Source organism: Emys orbicularis, chromosome 1, assembly GCF_028017835.1.
Source record: "Emys orbicularis isolate rEmyOrb1 chromosome 1, rEmyOrb1.hap1, whole genome shotgun sequence".
In the NCBI taxonomy this organism is placed as follows: Eukaryota; Metazoa; Chordata; order Testudines; family Emydidae; genus Emys; species Emys orbicularis.
In genome coordinates this window covers 135,091,677-135,116,888 of record NC_088683.1, presented here as the reverse complement: position 1 = coordinate 135,116,888, position 25,212 = coordinate 135,091,677, and the positions used below count along the sequence as shown (strand labels likewise).

Genomic DNA, 25,212 nt, shown 5'->3' with positions numbered 1-25,212 from the left:
GTAGGAAACTAGTGGTTAGGACATCTCCGTTCTAGTACTAACTCTCCAACGAGTTTCCTGTGTGACCTTGGACAAGTGGTCTGTACTCCCAGAACCTCAGTATCCTCACCTTTAAAAAGAATTAAAATTATTGTTTGCAAAGCATTTTAAGATCCCTTGATGAAAGGTGTTATATAAGTACAAGTTATTATTATTCATTTCCCTTTGTGCTACCTTCAAAACTGAACATAAATTTGTCCTAAGCCAACATAACCTGGCTTTCCTACAGTAATTTAATAGTGTGAGCGTCAAAGCCACGTAGGTGGGAAGCACTCAATTAATAGTAGGAAACCAGAGAGGGTGGCAAGAGAAACTTCATACATGGCAGCTTAATGGGGGATGTGTCTTTGTTAGGCCTAACAGCTTTGTTTCTGTGCATATGTTACAAAGACCTGGATGCATGTTTTGTCTTTCATGTTACTCTGCCTGCAGGCCCTGTAACTTAAAATTGAAGGCCAGAGCCAGCAGCAGAGTGGCTCAAGGCATGGGACGAGTACTGGATACATTAGTCATAGAGTTGTAGAAATCAGAGATGGAAAAAAAACACAAAACCCTGTTAGATCACCTTGTGAATATCACAGCCTAACGCTTCACTGGCAGGAAGTTTTGACTGATAGCCGAAATTTCACCCGATCACCACCTATAAACCCTCTAGAAGTGTCTCCACCAAGATTTTTCTCTTGTAGGATCATTCCAGATGAAAACCTTTTAGAGTGTCTGATGCTGGAAAAAACAGTTTGGGTGGACCTTTTGACACTAGCAGCGTCCCTTAAAATTAAAAGTACATGCATCTGATGAAGTGGGTTCTAGCCCACGAAAGCTTATGCCCAAATAAATTTGTTAGTCTCTAAGGTGCCACAAGGACTCCTCATTGTTTTTCCTTAAAATGAAGGAGAGCTCAGAAAGCATGGATTTAGAATACCATCTGAAAGGGTTGTTAACATCCACAAAACAAAACATTTGCTTCAATTAACATAAAATAAACTGATTTTGGCTGATTAAGGCCGTAGTTTTCTGAGTAGAAAGCTACAAAGAGCAAACAAGGTGGGTGAAGTAATATCTTTTACTGGACCAGCTTCTGTCGGTGAGCTTTCAAGCTTACACAGAGCTTGTCTCTCTCACCAACAGAAGTTGGTCCAATAAAAGATATTACCTCACCCACCTTGTCTCTCTAATATCCTGGGACCAAAATGGCTATAACAGCCCTGCATTCAACAGAGAGCAAAGGCTAACAGGTTTTTATCTAGAAAAATAAAGCTCAAATTTCAGCCCTGTTTGCCAATAGCCTCAGGTGATAAAAGCAGGAAACTGTTAGGCACATGTCAACAATCAAAACAGGTAAATGTGACTGTCTTATTTGTTCACTCATTCACTCTGCTCCTTTAAGAAGGCTTGTTCTCCTTGCTCTCTCCTCCTGTCAAGGGAGAACTGCCCTTTGAAGCCCCTATTCAGGCAGAAAGGAATATATGGGCTCCTTGCCTACCCTGGAATCCACACAAGCTGCAGTAGAGGGATCAGCACCGACCCATGCAAAAGCCTTAGCATACAATGCTCTATTGCTGGGAAGATGCAATTCCAGTCAGCACTGGCTCAGTGACCTTAAACTGACTCCTCTGCCTCCCCAAATGGCCACCTACATGATTTGCCAGCAGCCATCAGTTTCCTTGTGAAGGCCTAGGAGGAAGCTATGCTTGCCTGGAGTTTATTTATGATTCACACACCTGAGGTCATAAACAAGAAAAATGTATTTGTGTAGCTAGTTAGGTTAGGAACAACGAAATGGCAGGAGGAAATGAACTTACAGATCTAGGCTATGCTCTGACTGCACTGGATGAAAAACAAAGTTTAATAATGGGGCTTCAAAATGGGTTTAAAGTACATTGTGGCCAAAGATGGCTTTGAGTTTGGCCAATAGATATGGAAAGGCCCACATTGCTCAAACATTGCTCAAAAACCATGGCCTGGTCTATGATCCTGCCTAGTGACTTCAGTTTAAACTGTGCTTAAGGAAGAATGTTCAGTGAGCATAGATGGGACCTAACATCCATTAACCACAACCGAAGGAAAACCCATTTAGTTACGACTGCTTCCCCCATACCTGGCCCAGGTCATATACAGTGCCCTGTTTTTCTACGGGCTGCCCACTTAAACCGCCACATATTCATTCAAATGCATTATGCTCATTCTTGGGCTAGATGAGCAAAGATGCTTGAGAAATGAGAGAGCAACCAGGGACATTGCATTGAGTTCATCCTGATGTCTAGTAGCAGTGCCGTGCTTCTGTATGGGAACTGAGTCTGTGTACTGAGCTGGAGCGGGACTGAACTCAGCCCAGGAGCAGGAAGGAATGCCTTACGCTGCTCTCTACTGAAACCTCTGGTGGAAACATTATGCAACATTGACGGGCTCCAGAGATGGGCACCTTCATCCCCCTCCTTCGCCAGGGGACGGGATGCTGCAATAAGGATCCTTTAGTGAAAGGCAATGGATCTCAGAGGACTCCCTCTCAACACCTCTATCAAACCTAGCAGGACCAGAAAAGGGCTCACTTTGACATTAAATTCCCTTCATCATCCTCTTAATTTGGAAACTGATGCAGTTAAAACACACTGAAGGTCAGATCCGGCTGCCCTTACTGAATAAGGCACTTTACTCTGTGAGCACTTCCACTGTAATGAATGAAACCAAATGCGGTAAGGTGCTTCTCATTGTGTGTAAGGGAATCAGAATCTGGCCCTAATAAATTAAACATCCCTGTGCATGCACTGCACCAGCTCGTGCCAGAATGAACACGTGAACACATCTGCCTGTGTTGGAATGCACCCTCAGACCATCCTTTCCATGTAGCTTTTTAAAAGTGAACTGAATGTTGTGGAAAGTTGCTGGCCTATCTGATCCCTGTAGGGATGGGTGGGTGGAAAGTTGCTGGACTGACAGTCCTGGTGACTGAAGCCATCTGTTTAGCTACAGAACAAGTGCAGGCAACAACAGTGAAAGCTTCCTCCACAGCATCCCAAGTCATTCAATGCTGATTCAGAGGGACCACTAGAGATGAGGGGCTAATTCAGTCTCCGTGGCTCATTTGGCCCTTAGTGTCTCCACAAAAGACTGCCAACACGGGGTTCCAAACCAATGGCAGTTGTGGTGGCGTTTTTGTAAGAGATGTGAATGATTGCACACTGGGAACGGAACAAACTGGGAACTGACCGTTAAACTCACTTTGCATAGGCTGTGAAGAGCCAGGAGGCTGTAGCAACTCTTGGCCACTACTGATTTTGGATGGATTGGTTTCAAAACAGACGTTAAAATGTAGCTCAGGATTGAAACCAGGTGCTCACTAGCTCAGGATCATCATTCTGATCTACCATTCCCTTCTTTTGCTAGTCTGGGATGTTTAGGCAGCTGTAAGGGGCTATTAGTGTTTCTGTTAGAACCTGGCTGATACTGGGCATATAAAGATGATTAGTTTTTTTGGAGCTGCTGAGGCACTTTGGGTCTTATTCCTGCTTCCATAGAAATCAATGGGAGTTGGCCCCTACTGTTAATGGAAATTATGTACAGTGATCAAGTGGAAAAGCGATCCCATTGATGACAGAGTTGTGTGCAGTAAGGGACACTTGGTGTGGGAACCATTCTACTAGATCATTAAATCTATAGCCTTTAAATCACTGGATAGGCTTAAAATCATAACTATACTCTTCTTACACCTGTGATTTAGCTACCCCAGCCTAAGAGATTTTGCCCAAAGGAACCGAGTACTAAAGTACAAAATGTTCAAACACTGGAATTTTCCCAGTATGTTCTTCATCACACACATTTCACAAAGGGTTCACCTGGCCCATTCCCAGTTTTCCATTAAAAAAACAACAAACCCTTGTGTGTGATTACAGGACTCGTGAAAGTGAGAAATGAATAACAGCCTCTGCCTAAAGCCAGGTATACTGGGCAGGAACTCTGTAAATTTCCTTCACTCAGCTCTGCCAGTGCAACCTACTCCTGACTTGTATCACCTTCTTGTTATTCTAGTCCTGGCATTCTCATACAGCTTTGCCAATGCCCTTCAGCCCTGCCCTACAGTGCCTCCTGTTATGCCAGTCCTAGGCTCCCCACAGAGCTCTGCCAATGCCCCTTAATCCTGTCCTGCATCACACCTCATCTGAATTTTGCAAAATTGTGCACTTCTAGGATGAGCGGGGACTAGGGTGAAATCCAAACTGTTTTTTATTTGTGATTAAGGATGGGAGATACAGAGAACGGCTAGTTGAAATTTTTCTGTCAAAACTTTTTGGGGATGGAAAATTGGGTTTTCAACTAAACACAAATTTTCCTGGAAAGTGTTTTCTTCCAAAAAAATAATTTTTGTCAGAAAAACAAAAACCGCAAATCTGAAAAATATCATAAAAAAGTCCAAACATTTTCTGACCAGCTCTAATAAAGAGTAAAAGTGCCCAATATCTGCCATGCCATAAAAGCAAATCCATTCAAAAAAGCACCACTTGTTATGCATTGTGGGGAGATATCTGCAAACAGACTGGTGAATTTGTCTATATTGCCTCCAGATTTTATCACAATAGTAAAACAAACTAAATTTAAGCAACAGTTCTACAAATGTTTCTTTCATCTCCCCAACTATGTATGTATCTATCTTATCTATCTAGTGTTGATCACAGTGACAATGTGTTGAAATTTCAGTTCAATCTCAGAAGTTAGGATTTTCCAATAAAAGAAAGACATTAGTGCTTATGACAGGCCTCTTTGGTCCTGCCACTATCTAAGATCTAATGGTCAGGATAATTATTTATTTGTTAATTTATAAAATGTGTTTAATTACAAAAACACATGGCGCAGGTGCAATATTTGAAAGAGAAACACACACACACACACACACACACACACATATATAAAGAAGAACAGCCTTTCCCTGAAAACAAAATAATTACCAATCTTACAATTAAGGCAAAAGTTGAGCAAAAAAATGGACCTGGCACCATACATGTTAAAAGTCTCTAGATCCACCAGAGGAAATGAATTCCAAAGTCAAAGTCTCCAGTCCCTAATTTACAGCCAGCCAATCACAAGTGCAGTAAGAGTACATAAGGTGGGAAGGGAGTTTTCTTTCCCATAAAACTAGGGAAAGGAAAGTTCTGTGCAACAGAGTGGGTTCTATATATAAGCTCCAGAAAAGTTATCCCCACCTAGTATATTTTTAAACAGGCTTTGAAGCAGGACAAAATAGCGGAAAATAAATGGAGATTTACACAAGCAAAAGACTGAAATATTATAAAGCACTAAGAATTTGCAACCAAATGGCTTGGTGGATCAGCTGAACATTCTAACAACTAAAGGACTGTTCCACTTCTGAAGGAAGAGAGATTGTTTTAAAATGAAATTTTTATTGGTTTAGAGTAAGAAAAAACCTCCTGATGGCCTCATCCAAACTGCTGACATAATGACACCTCCAGTAATAAAAGAGACATTATTACCTTCATCGTGGTTCTGGTGTAATATGACCTCTGGCTGAGCATGGATAGAGTTCCCAGGGTGGAAGAAAGGTGAAAATAGCATGCGAGCTTTCCTTTGCTTCAGGATATGCTGAAGGAGTTCATACAGCACGTCACCTGAAAGACAAACAGGCGGCTAAAGGAAATGAAAAGTTACAGACTCTTGGAGAAGACTCATTTGGCCATTGGATGCATGAATTCTAAGCTCCTGGGTGCCATTTTCAGATCCAAAAGTGCCTGCAAGAAGAACCCGCATCTTTCTCACTCCTGAGTAAGACTCCTTCTTGGCAGTCCAAAAGTTGTGCATGTCACGCAGAGGCAACAGTAATGAAAAGTGGGGGGAGCAATATAAACCTCAGTCCAGTTGCACTTAATAGTCTGGTGGATAGATTTTGTACTTCCACATCACCTCCCATCTGAGGATCTCAAAGCACTTTACAAACATTAGTTTAATAAGAGGAGGTGTGAGACTTAATTATGTCCCAGTTTTGCAGATGGGCAAACAAGGGCATAGAATGTTTAAGTCATCCAGGCAAAGCTTATACAGCAGGTCCGAGGTAGAATGACGATCAGCACCCAGATCTCCTGGCTTTGAGCCTTCTGCTTTAACCATTATTCAACACTTCCTCCCTTAAGTTTTACTGTATAATGAGGTTTTATGCTGGAGAAGATATACATTCCATTAAAAAAACATCACTGATGCTCCTCCACACCGGTGTGTGTGCTGTGGCCGTGATGTTCCTGTGTCGTTATGACATTCTATGGAAATCTAATAGAATGTTGATAAATTCTCCCCACGGTAAATTTAGCAGGTCAGTCAGGCCTAGGTCCGCGAAGGTAGCGAGGCACCTAACTCCAATTGTCTTGTGGGTGTCAGCAGGAGCAGCGCTCCTCCTCTGAGCATTCGGCGGTGGGGGTCCTTCCGCTCCGCGTCTTCGGGGCACTTCGGCGGCGGGTCCCGGAGCGAGTGAAGGACCTGCCGCCGAATTTCCGCCGAAGACCCGGAACAGAAGGACCCCCGCCGCCGAATTTCCGCTGAGGGCGGCAAAATGGCGCCACCCAAATCCTGCCACCCTAGGCGACCGCCTAGGGTCGCCTAGTGGAAGCGCCGGCCCTGGGTGTCAGTACAGACTCACACAGAGCTACCTCCCTCAGGGCTAGCGCTCATTTATTAGCAGTGCTTCAGGAGTCTTGTTCCCATTCCAACAGCACGGCATGGGAATAACTTCCAGCACTGCTAGAGTTTGCAGGTAACAATATGGTGGCCTTAAAGGAACACATATTACAGTTGCCAGAAGACTGATTGTTTATGTGGTGATTAATTTACTGTGAGAATATTTCACCTTTCAGTGACCCCCCCACCTCCAACTGTACAGTGGGCAACAGTGGAGGTGCTTTTTGCCTTTTATAGCTGGCGACAATGAAGCAGTTAAGTAGAAAGAGTTAACCAAAGCACAAAATGCAGGTGACTCTAAGTGCCCCAGGGTGTGTGTGATTAATCTTAATAATACCACATGCAGCCCTTTGCCTATCTCCTGCCCCCACATGCAGGAGTGAACAATATTCAACAATGGTACTTTGCCTGAAATATTAACTAATTTTCATAGGTCCTTTAACTGTCTTAATTAAAGTGGCATTTAGGAGACCTTGGATTTTCTATTACTGTTATTTTTCTTATTTCTATAACACCTGTAAATCCATTTCATATTCAGCACTTGCCGCTGTAAACCTCCAAGGTTCTACCTGTCTGTCAAAGATACTAAACCTTTTTTGTTTATTTCCTAGCTATTTCAGCCTAAGTCATCCTCATTTCCATAGTCTGACTTTTTGCTCTATTTCTCTGTCTTGGCTGCCTTTACTATGTCAGGGGTGACTTTGGAGCACTTTTAAAGGAGTCTGTAATGCCTGAAAAATTAATTAAAAACGAAGGCTCATATTTAATACATAATGAGAGACCAGAGAGGGATTTTACCACGTAATTTGTATTTTACAGAGCAAGATAGAGACACACACATAAATTGTGCCAGGAGAATACGGTGGTCATCCTTAAAAACTGCCCACCTTTGCCTTAGGCCAAGTCTACACACAGCTTTTAGACCAATATAAGGATTTCATGAGGGATGTGATTTCCTACAAAACAGTACAAGCCCTTGTGTGGATATATTGGTTATATTGGCATAATGGTGTTTATCCTGGAATAGCTATTCCCATTAGGGAAGGGGAATAAGTTATACTGGTATAAGCACATTTATACTGCTATAACTGTATCTACACAATGGGTTATAATGGTATAACTGTTTTGGTTAAAAAAAAAAAAAATCACAATCCTCACTGAAATGCCCCTATCAGTATAGTTAAAGTGGTGCAACTTTTGAGTGTATGGAAGCCCTTAGCTAACTTAACAACATTAGGGCAGAAATGGCATTATTCATTTCCCTATACTTCAAATACAGGAATATCTGGGAAATATTTCAAATACGAGATGATGTTATTTAGTGATCTATAGTCATCTAAAAGTTTTAAGGGCGACCTCTGTGCCTGTTATTGCTGTATGTGGCATAGACTTAGCAGGCCTGAATGGAATGTTTTCTCAAAAGTTTGTCAACAGCTACCATAAAAAAATTAGAATAAAATTTTAAATTGAGTTCACAGATCAGTAGTCACTAAAATCATGCCTCATATTCAGCAAAGTATGAGCTCCATTCACAGTGAGGAAATGAATTCTAGAGCCAAGGATTCTCCTCCGTGAATGCTCAGTCCCCAGCCCGCAGATGCTTAAAGCCAGTTGACGTCAAGTGCAGTAACAGTACATGCAGGGACATGAGAGGTGTCTCTCCTAGACAGCTGGTGCTGGGGATAAGGGAAGGCCAGTTACATGCAGCATAGTGGGTGCTACATACAAAACACCAGAAAAGTTGTCCTGCCCCAGGTTATTTATTTATTTCTTAAGCAGTCGATGGGACTTAAGCACATATTCAAGTGCTTTGTTGAATCGGGGCCTATATGAAAAAAGGATGGGCCAGATCCTGTAAGAGGATGCTAGTAGAGGGAGATGCCTTCGGGGAGTCACAAGGTTAGTGTCTTTCAGAACTACTCCACATTTTGATTGGTTACTGCAACACGATCTGTATTCCTGTGTCTTTACATTGGAAGTCTGATAGCAGCTATTTTCCAGGCACTCAGTTCAAGCTGTATGATCATTTCTGGTAGCTGATTGAATTACAAGCCTTTTTATTTAGCAGGGGTACCCTGTATGGTCATAAAAAGAAAGCTAACAACTTTTATTTAGAACCATTCATTCAAATTTAGTTAAACAGCCCTGACACAGGAGAGGAAGGAGGTTCAGTGTGATTGTAATGCTGAAGGCGACAGACTGCAGGGAATATAAATACAGGCAGGTGACACACACATGTTTCTAAATCTTCTGTGTGAGTACATAACTAAATTATTTGGCAACAGGCGGATTGATTCACACACCTGCCTGTGCTTTGCCTGGGGCTGGACTCCAGCATGTGAGAGAATATGGGCAGAGTAATGGGAAGCCCATGGGAGCTGTAAAAGAGAGGAAAGGTCCCCAGGGATGAGTTTTGCTGAAGCTTTTAGCAGCACAATCAGCTGAGTCAACCGTGAGGCAGAATGCTAATGCAGGCTTCTTAAGAGGCTGGAGCAGTTGATTAACTCCCTACTGTAGTTGGGTCTGTGAAATGATAAGCCTTTAAAGGACAGAGCTGGATGTTCTAAACTGCTGCCAGGCAGTCTCTCTCTGGGTTTTGCAGAGGGTTTTAACTAGAGATGGGCCAGGCACTCTCAGTTTGGATTGGGATCTAAACTCTCTCAAAGTTCAAGGGTGTTTGGATCTCTCTCTCCCTCACCTTTCTTATTTTACTGGATGTTTCACTCTTCCCTGGCCTAGTCTGCATAGCTGTCCTTGTCTTTCCCTTCCCACCCCAACAACTATGGCTGTCTTTTCTTGTCTCTGCAACCCACCTTTCATGGCTCTCTTCCTCCCTCCCTTCCTTCCCAGAGTCTGTCTCTGCTTCCGTCTCTTTCCTGCACCCTGTGTGGCTCCATCCTTCCTGGTATAGATAAACCTCACCTGAATGAGGAGACCTGTATCGAAAGTCCTCTTTGGTCAGGAGCAGGAGTGCTTTGCCATTCATCTCAAAAGTGTTGCTGTCAATCGGCCTCAGAGAAAACTCCTTCTCTGCCCACTTGAGCCACTGGGCCACATCATCCCTGCTCCAGTAAACTGGCTGCAAGCCTGTGGGAGATAGAAACACTGTGGTCATGTTAAGAAACTGGAACAAAGGGTAAGCGATTCTGGGAAAGGACTAGTGCAGGGGTCGGCATCCTTTCAGGAGTGGTGTGCCGAGTCTCATTTATTCACTCTGATTTAAGGTTTCGAGTGCCAGTCATACATTTTAAAGTTTTTAGAAGATCTCTTTCGATAAGTCTATAATATATAACTAAACTATTGTTGTATGCAAAGTAAATAAGGTTTTAAAAATGTTTAAGAAGCTTCATTTAAAATTAAATTAAAATGCAGAGCCCCCCGGACTGGTGGCCAGGACTCAGGCAGTGTGAGTGCCACTGAAAATCAGCTCGGCACACGTGCCATAGGTTGCCTACCCCTGGACTAGTGAATCAGTAACTGCATTTGGATGCAAAGCCTGAGATTGGTCTGGGGCAGCAATACAAAGTTACATCCACGCCCCAATGCCTGACTGTGAAGTGCTGTGTTAATCAGCATGTGTCTGCCTCTAAACAAGACACAAGACCACCGCTTTCAACTGGCTGGATAGAGATTGTGCTCATCTACATACAGTTATGTTGGTTCGTGTGTGTGTGTGTGTGTGTGATTTTTAAAAATATAATTATACTGGAACAACCCCTAGTTTAGATACACTATAGTTTAGTCCCCTTCCTACATAGAAATAACCTACACTGAAGAGCTCAAACACTTGTCTCTCTCACCAACAGAAGTTGGTCCAATAAACAATATTACCTCACCCACCTTGTCTCTCTAATATCTTGGGACCAACATGGCTACAAAAACACTGCATACTATACTACTATAAGCACATTTGTACCAATATAACTGTTCCCTTACAAGCAGGGTTGTGTCAGTTTAACTATACTGATATGGATAAAATGATACAACTTTTGTGTATAGACCAGGCTTAAGTTTGGTCTCAGTGCCTGATCTTACTACCAGTGAAGTCAAAGGGAGTTTGGCCATTGATTTTATTGGACACAGGATGAGACCTGGGATGGATGAGATTAAAATATCAGTCTTACATACAATTTTAAAATGGCTTCCTTCCCATGGAGAAAAAGCAGCTTAATTTTCAGGCAGCTGCTTATACCTAGATAGATAGGCAGGCAGATTATCTCTTATCCACTGGGAGATAAAAGCTTCCTTTCCTTTTCCCCTTATGAGATGACTCATTGTTTGACTTGTTACAATGCGTTATGTAGAAAGGAAAGCTTCACACTGCGCATAGAAACATAAAATTTGCCATATCTGATCAGATCTTTGGTACATAGCCCCTGGCAGTGCTTAAAATCTTATGCTTCAGAGCAAGATGAACCACCCTTCCTTATATTGCACCTGGCTGATTGTATGCTGCTGCATATGGGAAGACGTTTCCTTCCTGACACACTATTCTATGAGACTGATTACCCCAATCTTTGCAAGCATAACTACAAATCTCGTAGTTGGTTATTTTAAAAAAAAATGATATGCAGCCCTTTTGCCAGGGTTAAAAAAAAAAAGTCACGGGTAATGAATTCTGTTCTGCTGGTATGAAAGATTCAGATTTCCAAAGCAGCTAATCGGAAAGCCCCCGCATCAAGTTACATACAGAACTGAATCTGAGTCAGGAGGGGAATTGAGATCAAGCTTCTGGAGCTTCAGATGAGCGCGTACTTGACTCCCAAAAGGAACGAGATACCGCTGATCTGAACAGCAGTATACTCAGCAGAAAGACACCATATCAAATCTGTCTTCATTTGTAATGTACTCCTTAGCATTGCATTATGAGCCACTTACAAAACAAAGAATCACATCTAATTGTCTCTGCAAGAGGATCTAAACTTTCTACCCCTCCCACAATTTAGTCATTGGTTAGAGTGGGATCACTGAGGTGCGTGTTTTCTGTAGCTCCATCCTTAGGAGAAGGTCTATGCAAAGAGATGTGCACCATGGTTTAAAAAAATATTGAGACTCAGGCTCATCTTCCTCTCTGGTAGAAGGAATTCCACAGCCTAAGGTCCTCCCAGTGGAAACAATCTGTTTCCAGACCCCCAGAGTTTAATCCTGAGGACTGCCAACTGCAGCACTAGTGTCAATTGCAGCTCTTGTGGTTGGATACGAAGGATGAGGTGGGGTCTAATACAGCACAGATCTAGGACATTAAGGACTTTAAAAAAGAGGAGAAGGACCTTGAAACACCCACAAGTGACTTTCCCTGTCTTCCACACAAATACGGATGGTAACAAACACCCTAAAGAATATCCCCCAAAGTTTAAAACTATGTAATGTTTCTTTGCATTTCCTGTCAGCCTCTCCCAGAGCAACCATTTCCTCATTTATTAAACACCTGTTTCTTTTTCCAACCAACATGCCTCCCCTCGTCTCCCTTTTTCATTCATAGATTAACAGACTCTAAGACCAGAAGGGACCCCAGTGACCATCTAATCTGACCTCCTGCACTTGCATCTCATCTTTGATTCACTGAGACAACGTTGCTTGGATTGAATGACTCTTGTACTTGGACGTGGTGCTTTCTCAAAAATGCTTTTTACATACACAGCCATGTCATTAGGGAATGCTGCATTCCAAAACATTTCCTAGTTTAGTCCTCAAAGTTCCAGTCTTTAAATCCTCCTTTCCCCAAGAAAGGTTAAACTTGTATCCTCCTGCAGGAGGAGACCTGTTAGGTATGTGTCATAGAGGAACTAAACTGTACTCTCTAGAGCAGTGTTTTTCAATCTATTGTCCACAAACCCCTGGGGGTCTACAGACTGTGTCTAAGGGGTCCATGAAAGGTTGCCATTACCATAGGACTGTGGTTTTCCACCTGTGGTCCATGGACTGCTAAGGGTCCGCAGACTATGTCTAAGATTCCAAACGGGTCCGCACTTCCATTTGAAAAGTTTAGGGGTCTGCACATGAAAAAAGGTTGAAAACCACTGCTCTAGAGCATGGAATCTGGGTTTTATTGTAAGGGAAACACCAAGTGTGTCTATGGAGCTATATAATAAATTCTAATGATAAATAAACTCTGCTCCCCAACAATCTTTCTTTTTCAACAAAAATTAATTCAGGCTCGTGGAAGTAAGGGAGAGTCAGCAAGGCTAAGGCCAAGAACAGTAATGGCACAGGGTGTAGGGGTTTCCTATATGCAATTCTGTCAGTGCATCTCTCTTGAACTGCAATCCTGCTATTCTAGTCTTTGTGCCTCGACCACCAGCTCTACCTATGCACCTCAAACCTGGGCAATGACACTCCTTTCACTTCCAGTGCTGCCTTCTCCCAGTTCCCTACTGCAAAGCTCCTCAGGCCTGACATGGAACACTCCCCGCTGTTTACTTCTGGACCCTCACTCAGCTCTGTCAATGCACCTCATTCCTGACCTGGAAGAGTTCTAAGCTTCTTCTGAACAGAGGCTTCCAGTGGTGCCAGTTAGTGTGGTGGTTTTGGCGTGTGGAAAATGAGAATATCAAGCTCATTTTAATTTGTGTCTTATTCTGTCGTTTGAACCAGTCTCTCCAGTGGTGATAGGCTAATGGAGTAACCTTCTACATGTCTAAAGCCTACTTCAGAGATTAACTCTGGGTAGCTAATTGGTGCAATTTAATTACAAACAGGTAGAAGCAGATATCTGCATTTTGATCTTTATTCATCATTGGAATTTCGGTAACATGGAAATCCAACTAGAGTTTTGATTAGAAATCCAAAAGATGAAGCAAGACACCAAACTTCTCAACTGCATTTCATCTTCTGCTAAACGGTTGTGGCTTTTGTAAAAAAATACAAGATCCTCTCCATTTTGTGGCACACCAGTATGATAATCTCATGTGATCAGCACATTTTATAATTTACAGCGCATTCCTTTACAGAGTATATCACAAACAATAAAAATAATTATTTTTCCAGGCCCGGATCCCAAAAACTGTGTTCATCACTGACTCACCTAACACAAGTGTGTTCAGACATGGTCTATACTATTAAGTATTACCATGTCTGAACACACTTGTGTTAGGTGAGTCAGTGATGAACACAGTTCACTGCTCTCGATAGACCAGAACAAACCATGTTCAGCATCATCTTGGCAACTGTTGTTCGGACACAGTAACATTTCATAGCGTATGCCTCTGTTCAGTCTACTCCTAGACACTGAATCACTTTGACTTTCTAATTCAACTTCCCCATTGGTAAAATGAGGTAATACTATTTACCTCCTACTGATGGGGGTGTTATGAGAATTAGTGTCTCTCTGTAGTGTTTTGAGCATATAAAGTGCTATCAAAGACAACAAAACAGGTTAACCACTTCTCCTCCTTGATCTTCTCCTCTCTTCTAATCCCTCCCTCACTTTCCTGTGGAACGATTTGCTTCAAAGCACTCTGTTCACTGCATGACAGTTCCTTTGCAGTGCTGAATCAATTCACTCCAGAGAGGCTTTTTGTGGAGGCGCAGATACTGCAATGTGAGTAAGCGTGAGGCAGGCTAACGTCACTGAAAGAGCTGCTGACACCTCATGGAAAGCTCCATTCAGAAACAATGCTGCCCTGTAGAGTATCACATATTTTCTTTTCCTCTTTTTTTTTCTTATTAAAACAGATCGTTTTTTGAAAAGAAAGGTATCAAAGGGAGGGCTGTGCAGCTCAAGGGGGTTTTAAGGCAGAGAAGAAACCTAACTATACAGACCTGCTGATACTTCATTAAAACATTTGTCATATATTCTCCGTAAAAGAAAACGAACTCTGCTTATGTTTTTGGATGCTGTGTTCTATATTTTTGCCATTTCTTTTCCCATTGATCTTTATTACCAGGGACACTATGCAAGAAAACAGACTCTTTCTATATCCCCCTTATCCTCTATTCTCAATAAAGGATGCTTACTGCATCATATTAAAGTAACAAAAAGCATTTACCAAACAAAACAGTGAGGATGATCAGACCTGTGCTACAAAATGAGGGCTAAATTCTGCCTAATCCAATGACCACTGAAATCAGTTAATCATTGACCTTACTGGGCATTGGGCCAAGCCTGTTGGGCAGCATCTTTCTCCTTAAAAATTCCCAACTAAATTAGGGAGGTGGCAGTGGTGGCTAGGGCCCTGACTCGGGACTCTGGAGACCTGGGTTCTAGTCCCAGCTCTGCTGTGTGACTTTGGGCTAGTCACTTCACTACTTTGTGCCTCAGTTTCTCCATCTGTATTAAAAAATAGGGATAATGATGCTGTCCTCTTTTGTAATGAGTTTTGAGATCCATGGTTAAAAGTGCTCTACAAGAGCTAGATATTGTTATTACTCCATGTGAATAAAGATGGCAGAGTCTGGCTCTGAGAGACTCACATTCTCTAGCTAGCCTGTCTTGTCAACTCCTGAGCATTAGCTTCAATAGAATAAAATTATTTATAGTGCTTCTTACAGTCTTGAAGCAGCATATGCATTAAACAGGGAGAAAAACATGCACTCGCCTTTCTGACGCTGCAGGCTGGATCTTGGTATCTTAATAGATTATCTACTCCTGTTATTTATTCTTCACCTGAAGTCCTGCTTCTGACATTTGTTACATTAGCTGGGATAAAAATGATGAGGTTGATCCACTCTCATGCTCCAGGGCACAAACTGATAACCACCTGGAGTTAGGAAGAAACCCACTCCCAGCTCCTAGATATGGTAGCATTGCAAAAATAGGTGGAACAAAGAGGAACTGCTGGGGTGGTTTACACCTTCCTCTGAAGTAGCTGGCATAAACAGCAGGGGGAAAAAATCACACACACATACACACTTCAGAATTAACTGATTTAAAATGCCATGCTTTCCAAGTTTTCTGTGAGGCAACTGCAGGTCCCTAAAGAAGTGTTTGCTCTGGGCATTAAAAGAACTCTGAGCTGCATAGGCGCTCCACAATAACCCATATATTCATAGATTTTAAGGCCTAAAAGGACCATTATGATCATCTACTCTTCCCTCCTGCATTATACAAGCCAAAGAATTTCATCCAGTAATTCTTGCATAAGACCATAACTTCTGGGTGAATGAGGGCACATTTTTATGAAAGATATCCAATCCCGACAATGGCAACACTAACGTTCAATATCTCCCTTTTCCCGTATAAGGAAAGGACATGTGTGGTTCATATATGTACTGTATGCAGTAAATCACGTATTTTAGATGTACGTTACATATGAGTAGGATGTGTAATATACAGTATGAAAGAGGCCTTTTCCACATTAGTTCCAATGTGAGTCAATAGATGAGGTCAGAAGTTCAATATATAAATCATACGCTACTTACACAGCATTCACAAGTACGTTACATATATTTTTGTTCCGTTTAGGCTGGGAGATTCCATCCTAATGCCTGACTGCCTTATAGGCAAAAAGAAGGGAGAGAGAGAAGGGGGAAAAAGAAAAGACTCCCCCTGTTCATTCATCCTTTCCAGAGAGCAGATGGAATTGTTTTCACTCCCACACTGCAAAGTACTTATCACAGCTGGGCAAACAGCAAAGGGACCAGCACATGCAAATCAGCAGCTTGGTTTTGTACACCCAGGGACTCAAGCATCATCACTCTAGCAGCGTCAGGCAGGGAAGCCCTGACTACAGAACAATACACAGTTCACCAGTGGGAAAACTGCACTAGAAATGTTCACAAAAAGCAAACGTATGCTAGCAACCGGCGTGTTCTGAACTAAAGTAGAGGCTGGCTTTGGGTTGTTAATAATCTATGTGCTGTATTACTCACATCACATAGCACACTGCCCATGGCAGAGAGAGGTGTGTTTGATGCAGGTTGGGGGCAAGAGAGTGGGGTTCTTTGCCCACCACTGTTAAGGTACTGTGGTCTGGAGGGGCAAACATAGGCTTCAGAGCCAGAAAGGGGTCTAGTTCAGGCTCTGCCACTGATTCAATGTGGGGTTATGGGAAGTCACTTCACCTTTCTGTCTCAGTTTCCTCATGCAAAGGGCTCTGATGAGGATTTATTAGTGCTCTGAATAGAGTCATAAAGTATAAGGCCAGAAGGGGACTACCAGATCATTTAGTCTGACCTTCTGTACGTCACAGGCCACCCGCACACTAAACCCAACAACCAACATTAGACCAAATTGTTCCCACCCGCAGGAGACTAGACTGTTCTGTGCCTCAGGCAGAGACTAGGAAGGACCGAGGTGTGCCAATGCCAGAGGCCGCTGCAATGAATGGCAGGGAAATGACTAAATGAGATATACCCAGTAACCAACACCCACATGCTGCAGAGGAAGGCATAAAACCAGGTCACTGCCAACCTGACCTGGGGGGAAATTCCTTCCCAGTCCATGTATGGCAATTGGTTAGACCCAGAGGCGGATTAGGGCATTGTGGGGCCCTTGGCCAGAGCAAGTGGGGCCCCCTCCCCGCCCCATCTGCCTGCAATCCCCTCCTGCCCCACCTCGGGGGCTCCTGCCGGGGAAATGGGGTCTGAGCGCCAAGGCTTGCCCCCCCCGCCCTTCCTGCCGGAGAGCAGAGTCGGGGCACGGGGGCTTTCCCCATTCCCCAGCAGGAGTGCCGGGCGGGCAGTGCGGGGCAAGCCCCTGTGCCCTGACCCTACTCCCCGGCAGGAGTACTGGGCAGGCAGGCACAGCGAGTCGGGGTGTGGAAGGGTGCCCATTTTTCCGGGGGCCCCCAATTGGCTGGGGCCCCTGGGCACAGGCCCCTTGGCTCAGTGGCTAATCCGCCACTGGTTAGACCCTGACCATGTGAGCAAGAACAAGCCAACCAAGCACCTGAGAGAGAGAATGCTCGGTGCCACCTCAGAGCCCTGGCCCACTCTGCCCAGTATCCCATCTCCAGCCATGGTCATCCTGGAGGCTTCAGAGGACAGAGATCAAAAAATAAAATAAAATGCTATAAAAATGTTAAGTATGACTCTTGCTACCATTCCTTTACTACTACCCCTCTTTCTCTCCAGCTTACCAGTGTTCAGAGGAACGATGCAGGCCCAGGGCTTGGCTCTTGAACTAGAGAGCACAAACCACACGGAGCTGTTCCATGGAGATGGCTGGGGAAATGTGTGCTAAGTAGCATCAAGCTAATTGTGTTGAAGGGGTTTTAAGTTGAATCACAAATTGAGCGCCAATGCGAGGAATTACTCCCTCCTGAGACTGGAACTGAACCCTCTCCATTCAAAACAACAGCTCTGCCATTCTTATTACGGATGCTTTCCCAGTAGATGTTAGCACTGGCGGTCAGCAGGAGGAGGCCAGCAGGCATTTAAGACAGGGTGTTCCAGGGATGATAAAAGCAGGATGGTTAAGGATTCTTATCTTCATGGGGAATTTCTCTTACTCCCAGTACTTGGGGGTGAAGAAGGGTTTGGTGACAGACACAGCCAGATGGCTTTGTGGCATGCTCACTTACCTGGAAACAAGCATGCGGCACTGCAAGTGAGCTGGGACAGCTGGTGTGATGCCGACTGGGAGGGTGTGTGTGATGCAGCCCTGTAATGGGGACTTGCCTCCTTCCTGTTGGCCCATGTACTGTGGTAAGTGCCCCGAGGGGACTAGAGGGCTGTGAATGGTGACTCCTAAACTTGCCTGCTCTTAACAAGTGTCACCTGGATTGTAACCATAACAGGGCCAGAGCCACTGCAGCTGGCAGGGATTGTCCCCTCCCCTAATGGAAAGCTGGTCCTGCAAGTGGGGGCCCAGAGACACCAGCTATTAGGCAGGGGTAGCACGTCAATAAGTACCTCAGAAAAAGCCTCAGGCCAAAGTGTGCATACGCCACCTTCAGCTCAGGCTGACTACGCCCCAAAGAGGATTAATTGGGGGGTGAGCATTGATTGGTGGAGGGGAGATTGACTAAGAGGTGTGTCTTGTGGGGGAGAGCAAATAGGATGGGGGAGGAACTTTACTGGGAAAGAAGGGACTGGATGGGGAGTGGAGGAGTTCTAGGGTGGGGAGTGAGGAGACTAGCCCGCATTACCCAAACAAGACTTGCACATCATAAAAAAAATGTTGTAAAACTGGCTTTAATTATAATGTCAAGATGTAGAAGTTCCCCACAGTCCTGGCAGAAATCTAGCAGCTGTAGAATAACAGCAAAGGCCAAAAAGGGGCTCACAGACCTTTTGCAATGGGAGATGGGACTAAAGTAAAGAGCGGATGGCCACTGAATTCCTTTCACCACTGACCACAAGTACAGGGTGTGCTTTGTGCACACAGTCTACTTGTGAGCCCCGTATGCACCATGCATACTTCATTTTTCTGAATAAGTGCTAGAGAAATTAATGAGAGGTAGAATTCTGCAGATCACACAGATAATACCAGCTTTAACATCTGCCCCAGGGCTTACTCTGCTCCCTATGAGAAGCTCTTAATTTCTCACTAAGAGTATTGACTGTGTGAAGACCCTGCAAACTCTAGACACCCTGGTCTATAGGGCTACCCTGTCATATAATAAAATAATAATAAATAGATCAAATTGTTTTTCTAATGCAGCCTATGGCAGTCTGTGAGAAATGTATTGATTGGAAAATGCTCGAGTAGAATGATGAGGCTCTGAGCCCTGGTACAGGGAAATAAATCTTTCCAGCTCCCCACACCCATTGCCAAATGCAGCTTCCTGGAAGCAGCTATGGCCCTTTCTGGAACTGAAGTGAAAATCCCATGTTCCATCACCTCTCCTGACCTGCTGACATTACACATGGTTTGCATTTGCTGATCAAATGCACAAGCAGGACTCTAAATTAGCTTGCCAGCCTGAGATAGCTTACTGATTAATGAGAGCGGATGAAGTCACTAATAAAAAAACCCCTTGAAATGTGGTGAGGAAGAAGAAGGGAGGAGAGAGAGAGAGGCAGGCAGGCCGGCAGGCAGGCCAAACGCTCCAAAATTATACAAGGGAAAAGTTCCTTCTCCTTCCTTAGCTGAACTTTTCTTCACAGATGTAGATTAGCAGCTGAGGAAACCCAACTACAAAATTACTGCAGAACTGCATACCACTCTTCTAAATAAAATACCAGAGTAATCGCCCCAGAATAATGCAAGCCAAATCCTGAAGTCCTTACTCAGGGCTGGATTCTGATATCATTATGAGGGTGAGTGTAAAACTGGAGTAACTTACTGTAGTCAATGGTGTTACATTGTTATAACTGACATCAGTATTTGACCCACAGTTTTTATTCCTTCTTCTAACATCATTGGGAGTTTGCCTAAATCAAGACTGAGTAAAGCCAGAGTAAAAAGTGCACCTGAGGACTTAACCCTGCAGTAGCAGTACTACTATTGTAAGCTGCATTTTGGATTGCAATTTTGGATCATTCTTGTAGAATACTATAGCACTCTGAGAAAGCATGGAAATCAATTAATTACAGCAATGATTTTATATTCAGTTATCTTTATTTAACACTCACTATGTGTTTGTGAAGATAGTCACACCCACCCACAGCGCATATTTGTCACGTATGGATTTCTCTCTATCTTGTCTCTAAATTGCATGTGTCTGTAAGTTTTACCTTAGCACAACGCTTTCACCATCACCACCATCGTCATTCACAGTGACATACCAATGTCTTATGTACTAAAGTGGCCATGTTCAGGATTCTGCCTGGGGCAATTACCAATTGGAGGAGCTAGCAGTCACAGCAGTAAGTAAAAGGACCTACTAATGTTCTAGGAACTCATTAAAGAAGCCTTGTCAAACAATTTTTAAGTCCTTTTTATCCCCTCCAGCTTCCTTTTCTCCCCTGTGCACTGTTTGTAAAGCCCTCTTAGGCCATGTCTGCACTACCACTTACGTTGGCAAAACTTATGTCGCACAGAGGTGTGAAAAACACCCTCCCCTACCCCCGAGCAACATAAATTTCGCCAGCATAAGTGGGACTGTGCACAGCGCTATGTCGGCAGGAGAGCTTCTCCCGTTGGCACAGACCGGCTACACGAGAGATCTTACAGTGGCGCATCAGTACAGCTGTGTTGCTGTAAGGTCTCTAGTGTAGACATAGCCTTAGAAGCCTGAAAATACCATTTCTTCCGGGGAGGATTAAGGCAGGATCCTTGCATCTGGACACCACATTCAGAGAAGGCCCTAATGCATCAGTGGCCAGTGAGCTGAGGAAAACATAGCACAGCCAATTCCTGCCAGTCACCCTCTCCTTCCCCGCTGTGGGGGCAATACCCAGGGAAGGAGGAAATTTGCTTGGGTCCATCATGACCCATCAGTCATTCACGTCATGTCACAATGTGACTGTAAATAAGGACGGCAGGGGGTCATGTGACTTTTACTTGGGCAGTATGTGCAGCTGTCTAGGGGATGGGGATGGGTGAAAGTTTGGTTGGATCTGGTCCCAGTTACAGTCTTAATCCACCCCGACTCCTTCCTAACTGATTCTGGCTGCTTTCCATGGAGCACACTTTGCTTTCCCTATTCCCCCTTCCAAAGGAGCCAAAATAAATGTCTTCTGTGGCTTGTTTCATTGCTTGTGCACCAATATATCCTAAATAACATTAGCAGAGCTCCGGGAATAATGTTCATTAACTAATTGCTTAGACCCAGCAAGCAGTAGCAGCACACACTTTTGCAGGTAGAGGTAGGGGAGGTTGTCCTACAGGAAGTTTGTATTTTTAAACTTCTCAGCAATTTTATTTTTAAGTCATACAATTTTTTAAGCTAGGTCAAATGTTAGGCTTAAACTAAATTGTGTTAATGTTTCCCTTTGAGGCCTGGTCTGCACTACAGAGTTAGGTCGATGTAAGGCAGCTTATGACTTACGGTTGACGCAGTGCAGATACTGTGTTGCTTACATCTCCTGTTGTTGCCTTTGACAGCCCGAGCCCCACCATGCAGGGCTGACAGCTGGAGCCCTGCCACCCCAGAACTTGCTCATTTCTCTAACTCCTCTTCCTCCTTTCCCCCACCTGTTTGTTTCATCCATCTGGTGTATGTTATTGTAAAGCAAGGACTGAACATTTGTTGGGGGCAGGGACTGTCTCTCACATATATACTTGCTTAGCACAGTGGGTCCCTGATCTCAGATCGGGGCCTCTAAGAGCTATTACAATGCAAGTAATGAATGAATAAATAAATAATAAACTGATCAGCACAGTCTGAACTCATGCCCTGCCCAGTCCCCTGCCTCCCCTCCAATCATTTAACAGTACTCCTTCCCATTGTAAAGAGCTTATTCCAGCTCAGATGAGGTAGAATGGTGGTGGAATCAGAAGTACTGGCTTCATGTTGCCATTCAAACAACACATCAGAGGGATCTAAAAATCAAGGAAAATGTCGCCTTTATAATGAATCAGATTGCTGGAATTAAGATGACACTTTCGGCAATTTATCACTTGACCTGTCATCCTTTTGGTCACCGTGATCTTTCCAGTGGCTGCAAACACAAAGGAGATCTCAGTGCTTAGAAAGAGGCACCAGGAAGTGATTTTCATAATTCTGAATTGGGAGGAAGTTTTCAAGCCTCACACTTTCATAATCCGGCAAAGTGCCAGCTGTGGCCTACTGGGATGTTGCAAACCCCCTGTGCTAAGGAGCTGCCTTCTTTTCCCAAGGATATTTCTTTCTCAAAAGCCCAGATCATGGTGAAAAGTTCCGTGGGTCCCTTTGTTTTAAGGAATTTTGGCTAGATTTTCTGTTCTTAACTCAGCCGTGACTGTGAAAAAAAAAATACATCACCATGTTTTCCAGGCTGTTTCCATGGAACATGAAACTGATTTTGTCACAGAAGAGTCCACTGTGAGACAACAAGAAGTTTGCTCACTTCCTCAGCATCTGGGGTCCTTAATTCTGAGTCATGGCCACATTCGCTCTGCTACTGTAAAAGCAGAACTTGGCAAGGCAGCCAAGTTCATGGCTCAGTTTGCCTGGAAATATTAACTAAGGCAGCGCACAGAAGGTTTCACTTACAGTCAGGGAGAAGCCATGGAGCACACTTGACCCAAAGGGTTTTTTCATTGCAAGACTTGTTTCTATGTTCCAGCCGTTTTCTGCTGGATTACTAATCCGGGGGCTGTAAAAGCCGGCCACTCTGGATCAATATACAAGTTCCTCTCTCTCCTTTATGCAAAGGCCAGCCCTCAGTTGACATTAAGCGTTAACCCCTTGGGTACCATTCTGCAAATGGTGTGAATTGCGAGTCCAGGGATTCCACTCTGGCTCAGCTTTCTAACAGTACAGTACACATATCCTGAGATACAAAGGGGAAAGAGCCATTGCTAACATGATGAAAAACATTCTTCACTCCAGCATGCCGCAAGCCCAGCTGCCAAGTGGGTAAAAGGTCTAGTCTCCGCCTAGTTTCTCAGGGGCTCCTTACTGAACCAAATTCCCATTGCTTTGATTAGCAAGCAATTGCTACTCCAAGGAGGCACTGCCTAATTGCGTGGTCAGGGCCTCAAAATAACCTCTGACTGCACTAGACAAGGCCTTTCCTCACGTGGCATTACAGTGGGACTGCTGAGATGCATTCGAAACTGCCTCCTAACCCGATATACTCAGTGAAGAAGTAATTCAGTCACATTTCTATTGGGCGGGGACATGGGTGAGAACTTGTCCCAAGCCTCTAAATGGGACGACAGGAAGGATTAAACTAAAAGCCAAACTCCAACCACTCTCTTTGCGTTATTCCAGCACCACCAGTGGTTTGATCTTGCTGCTGTCACTGAGAGGCAGACCCAAGAGGCTTGCTCCCAGAAGATTAGTATGAATTTTTTCCCCAAGACAACAACATAATATCCATATCAGCAAATAATTCACAAAATACATTTTCAGCCTAGGATCAAGCTATGAACAAAAAGCAAAAAACAGAAGACCTAGCTAATCCACAAAAACACTGTCTGTCTCCCCCTACTTTTCAGACTAGTTATAAGGTTACAGGGTTGTGAGTGAGGTTGCAAATTATTAAGACTTTATTACTTGTATTTATTATTTGTATTACAGTACCGCCTAGGGACTTTAACTGAGATTAGGGCCCCATTATGCCAGGCACTGTAAAATAGAGTGTAAGAGACAGTCTATGCCCTGATGAGATTACAATCAAAACTAGCAAGGCAGACAAATGGTCGGGGGGAAGGGATCTCACATGCAAGCAGAGTGAAAAATATGATGGTCTGCAAAGCACACTAAGGCCCATTTACTAGCATCCTTGTGTTGTCAGATGTGATTGCAATTAAACTACTATAGGTGGTCAAAAATGCAGAAAAAAATTGGTGAAAATGTACTTGAAATTTTCCCCCCATGTTTTTTCATCATCAAATTTTTGATGAAAATGTTAATAAAAAATTAGCTTGGCTCATTTTGGCAAATTTCAACCAGCTTTATAAACTACACTTGTCAAAATAAACAAGGCATATTGCGTGATGCAGGAACCCAGATTTATAAGCATATTTGCTCACCCACCAGCTTTTTCACAAAACTCAGTAATCCACATCAGGCTGCACTCATGAATGCAAATGAGTGAGTTTCAAGTTTTATTATTAAGTCATATTTCTCACATTCTTCAAATCATCCAAACCTGCTTGCTCTACATTCACTCAAAATTGCTCCCAAATTACCTATATCTGAATCCAAAAACAAGTTGTACAAAAGGAAACGTCTGAAAAAACCACCATTTGGGTCCGCTCGTCCCACATTGTAGCACTTGCCTGGATTTGAATATCCCTGCTCCAGTGTCATTTGCTCTTGCAGCCAGTATAGCTCCATCAACAAAGAATGCTACGTCACAAGTTAAGCAGCCCTGGAAGCTACTTTTGCTACCAGTCGCTGACAGCAAGAGCAACTTTTGGAAATGCTCTTCAATGCTGAAGCAAGAAAAGCAGAGTGGGCTTGGTGACTGGAGTATGGAAAAAAGAAGAGACACAAGGTCAAATTCAGACTTGCATGGAGTTGCCCCACTCTCTCACACACTTCTCCACTCCTATCCTGTGGGCCAAAGTGAGTGAGTGTGTGTGTGTGTGTGTGTGAGAGAGAGAGCAATCAGAGAGACATATAAATGGGGAGGGAGGAAATGATAGTCATTTACACACAGTGGGGAGGGAGGGGACAAGAGAGAGGAGAAGGAACTAGATTTTGAGGAGAGGATACCCTCTGACCCTGCTTCTCAGGGTGCTCTGACTGTGCTGTTCCTCATCAGTTTCAGGTTCTACATGTTGGAAGCTAAGCGAATGTATTATACAGGGCACAGAATCAATGCAAAGCTACTTGAAATTGAAGTCCTTTCACTTTTTGCTAAGAACTTGCAAATGGGAGGCCATCTCCATGGAAAATGTTTTTTTGGGTATGTAAATTTTTTCAAGTGATAGGGACCCTCTAGCTTTGCATGGACAACATGCACAAAGCTGCAGTTCCAGACGATGCTGTGAATCCAAAAGCAGAGGTTTCATCAACAATTTCACACAAAATGACATTTTGAGGTGTGGAGAGGGTGCAAAGTGGCAAAAAAAAA

At 43.7% G+C, this 25,212-nt stretch overlaps 1 protein-coding gene across 3 annotated transcripts in view; it reads right to left on the bottom strand.

The window, feature by feature from the left end:
- ETV6 (ETS variant transcription factor 6) overlaps positions 1–25,212 on the bottom strand; it is a 164,780-nt gene that overhangs the window by 21,849 nt on the left and 117,719 nt on the right. For all 3 annotated transcript variants that reach the window (XM_065404774.1, XM_065404783.1, XM_065404791.1), the window contains 2 exons: positions 9,637–9,801; positions 5,523–5,657 (listed from right to left, as the gene is read on the bottom strand). In XM_065404774.1, the coding sequence (XP_065260846.1) occupies positions 5,523–5,657; positions 9,637–9,801 (300 nt within the window). The remainder of the gene's footprint in view (positions 1–5,522; positions 5,658–9,636; positions 9,802–25,212) is intronic.